The 3,217-nt window shown below is 55.6% G+C and overlaps 2 protein-coding genes across 2 annotated transcripts in view; both read left to right on the top strand.

The window, feature by feature from the left end:
* Window positions 1-3,103, top strand: part of LMAN2 (lectin, mannose binding 2) — a 4,722-nt gene extending 1,619 nt beyond the window's left edge. Inside the window, exons 2-7 of the mRNA XM_009286009.1 lie at window positions 50-167; window positions 484-563; window positions 1,760-1,921; window positions 2,123-2,237; window positions 2,562-2,681; window positions 2,837-3,103. Of these exons, the coding sequence (XP_009284284.1) occupies window positions 50-167; window positions 484-563; window positions 1,760-1,921; window positions 2,123-2,237; window positions 2,562-2,681; window positions 2,837-2,997 (756 nt within the window). The 3' untranslated portion in view covers window positions 2,998-3,103. The remainder of the gene's footprint in view (window positions 1-49; window positions 168-483; window positions 564-1,759; window positions 1,922-2,122; window positions 2,238-2,561; window positions 2,682-2,836) is intronic.
* A 68-nt stretch (window positions 3,104-3,171) lies between these two features.
* B4GALT7 (beta-1,4-galactosyltransferase 7) overlaps window positions 3,172-3,217 on the top strand; it is a 3,702-nt gene continuing 3,656 nt past the window's right edge. The window contains exon 1 of the mRNA XM_009286008.2: window positions 3,172-3,198. Within this exon, the coding sequence (XP_009284283.1) occupies window positions 3,172-3,198 (27 nt within the window). The remainder of the gene's footprint in view (window positions 3,199-3,217) is intronic.

Here is a 3,217-nt window from a genome sequence, read left to right as displayed (position 1 = left end):
GCCTCTCCCGGCTCTTGCCCTGACGCCGCTGGGTGGTCTCTCTGCACAGCCCTGCTTCCTCAAGGACTGGGAGCTCCACGTCCACTTCAAGGTCCACGGAGCCGGCAAGAAGAACCTGCACGGGGACGGCCTGGCCCTGTGGTACACGCAGGAGCGCCTGGTGCCAGGTACGGAGCGCAGCTGGGGGCCGCCTGGCGGGGCTGAGGCCACGTCAGCACTCACACGTGCCCTGGGGCGGCCCAGGGAGCTGCCCTTGGCGCTGCCCCTGTCCTGGGAGGTTTCTTGCCAGGGAGGGCGTTTGAGCTCCTCTCTGTCTGGTGTCACTAGATGGGGACGGCACGTCCTGTGTGTTCTGCCCTGGAAACAGGTGCCCTCGGTCGTCTGCCTGGCAATAAACAGCTCTCGCAGCCCTTCTCAATAGAAGTCTCTGAGCACAAATTCCTTCCGAGAGCCTTCTGTTTCCTATGTTCTGCCCTGTTCCAGGTCCTGTCTTTGGCAGCAAGGACAACTTTCACGGACTGGCTATCTTCCTTGATACATATCCCAACGATGAAGCGACGGAGGTGAGTAGTTCAGGGAGCTCGTTCAGTGCCGAGGAGTCTGTTTCCTCCAGGCTTTGTGCTCTGAGTGCTTCACACCCGGACCAAGGAAAAGTCTCTCCTTACGTGAGAGTGGGCTGCTCTTCCTGTCATGGGAGCTGGTAAAGGGAAGAGTTTGGATGTGTATTAACGGAGATAAGAAGGTCCTTGCTCCGCCTTCTGCTGCTGTTGACTACACAGATGTTTCCAAGGCCTTTTCCCCTCAGGATGAGAGGGCAGCATGGAGCTGGTGTGAAATGTGCACCACCTATTAAGTTAAGTTAGAGGAATCTACCTGAAAGCATATTCATCCCGAGTGTCATTTCTTGAACTTTTCTGTGCTTTGGTCGATCGTTCGCATTGTTTCTGGCCTTATTCTCTGTTTCCAACCTGGGTGTCTCTAAAAGGGAAACTCCTGGGCTGGCTTTTTGCTCCAGAATTCCCTGTGGCTGAAACACAGATCAGACCTGTGCGGGCTGTTGGTCCTTTTCTTTTCTCCTGCTCCGTGTTTGTGGATGTTGTTACGGTACAGTCAGAAAACATAACTGTGGTAGTGAGATCTATTGCACCAAAACCATGACGCTTAAGCCATAAAGCACCTGGAGATGACCACATCCCCCTCTTGTCTTGATGCTCACCGAGAGCTGAATTCTTGCCTCCAGTTGGCCTCTTCCAGTGTATGTAATCTGCTGACTACAAAGCCCTGTGTGCTTGCCTCCAGTTGGCCTCTTCCAGTGTAATCTGCTGACTACAAAGCCCTGCATGTGGTTATGCTCCTCACGTGAGATTTCTGCCCATTCTGAGTCCTGTGCTCTGTTCTTACACTTCTTACCCGGTCTGGTGCTTACTCTGCAAGTCTGGGGCAGTCTCGTTGCCCTGGCCGCAGCGGTGCGGTGTGGGCTCATGGGGGGGTCTTGGTACAGAAGGTCAGAAACGGCTGCTCTGCTTTAGCCAGAACAAGCTCTTGCTCAGTTCAGAAGCAGCTTTATGTAGAAAATGAGCCTCGATTTCATTGTTCTGCCCTCCATACCCGACTGTGCAGCAAAACTGTGGCGCTGTTGCCGTGCCTGGCTGAGATCCTGCTCTCGCTGAGGTTTCTGACCAGGCAGGGGAAGGTGGCTCTTGGTCTGCAGCTTGAAGGCTCCTGCAGACTGAAAGCGCCAGCGCTCTCCTCCCTGCAGCGCGTGTTCCCCTACATCTCTGCCATGGTGAACAACGGCTCCCTGACGTATGACCACAGTAAGGATGGGCGCTGGACGGAGCTGGCGGGGTGCACCGCCGACCTTCGGAACCAGAACCATGACACTTTCCTGGCAATTCGGTACTCCCGAGGCCGCTTGACGGTGAGATGTGGCAAACACCCTCCGCAGGGCGTCTCGTGCACGTTAGATGGAGCAGTGCTGAGGCGCGGGTGCTGCTGTGTCAGTAGGTGACCTGGAGATGGTTTTCCAGGCTCGACCACCTGCGCCTCCAGCTCCAGAAGAGCTGCAGGCGGGCAGGCTGGCAGTGTGCGTTCTCGGTGTGACACTCCCCTGGTCTTACAGGTGATGACCGACGTGGAAGACAAGAACGAATGGAAGAACTGCATTGACATTGCAGGGGTGCAGCTGCCAACCGGCTACTTCTTTGGTGCTTCTGCTGGCACTGGAGATCTGTCTGGTGAGAGCGGGCTTTGCTTTGCGGGAATACCTACTGTTTGGAGCCTGGAATATAATGCTATGGGTGCACTGGGTGGCTTCGATAGCTTCTTTTCCCTGAATTGTTAAAATCTTGAAACCCTGTTGGGTAGGGACCCGTGGCCTGAGAAAGGAGGCACCTGAGAGCTAAGGAACATCTCAAATTGCAGTTTGATACCTGGGGTGTGAGGGTGGCTTGAAAGGGAAGGAGACCTGGACCTGGCAGAGCATGGACCTAAGGTCCTCTGAGCGTGTGGACATCTCTCAGAGCTTCTGACAGCGTTTGGTGCTGATGGTTGTTTCCTAGACAATCACGACATTATCTCAATGAAGCTATTCCAGCTCATGGTGGAGCACCCTCTAGAAGATGAGACTGTTGACTGGACCAAGATTGAGCCTAGCGTCAGCCTCCTTAAATCGCCCAAAGGTGAGTCTCCGGGCTTCGGAAACCTTTGGTAGAGCATTGGGATGCTGGGGCTGGACTCTTAAAGGCCCGTTGAAAGGTGTCAGAGCTGTGGGTCCCCGCGAGACCCCACAGGAGCGAGGCTGGGTTGGTCTCTGTAGCTGTTCTTGTCCTTGCAGACAACGTGGATGACCCAACGGGGAATTTCCGAAGCGGGCCTCTGACGGGCTGGAAGGTGTTCTTGCTCCTGCTCTGCGCGCTGCTGGGCATCATCGTCTGCGCTGTGGTGGGAGCCGTGGTCTTCCAGAAACGCCAGGAGCGGAACAAGCGTTTCTACTAGCAGGAGACCTGGGCCGTGGCCTGTGCCCAAACCCATCTTTTCTATGGGGAGCTGTAAAAACTGTGGTTTCTAAAAGCTGTTTCTGAGAAATATCAGAAGTATTTTCTTATCTGTCTGTTTGGCTGTAACCCCTGCCTGGCCCTCGGCGTCTGGCGGGTTGGACCCAGGGGGGCGATGCCTGCTGGGGCCCTCAGGGCTGCGGCGGGGGAGCCCGGAGGGC

The sequence above is a fragment of the Aptenodytes forsteri genome, unplaced genomic scaffold (assembly GCF_000699145.1).
Source record: "Aptenodytes forsteri isolate BGI_AS27 unplaced genomic scaffold, ASM69914v1 Scaffold54, whole genome shotgun sequence".
Taxonomy (NCBI): domain Eukaryota; kingdom Metazoa; phylum Chordata; class Aves; order Sphenisciformes; family Spheniscidae; genus Aptenodytes; species Aptenodytes forsteri.
The sequence above is the reverse complement of the archived record's forward strand: the minus strand, read 5'-3'. Positions and strand labels throughout refer to the sequence as shown.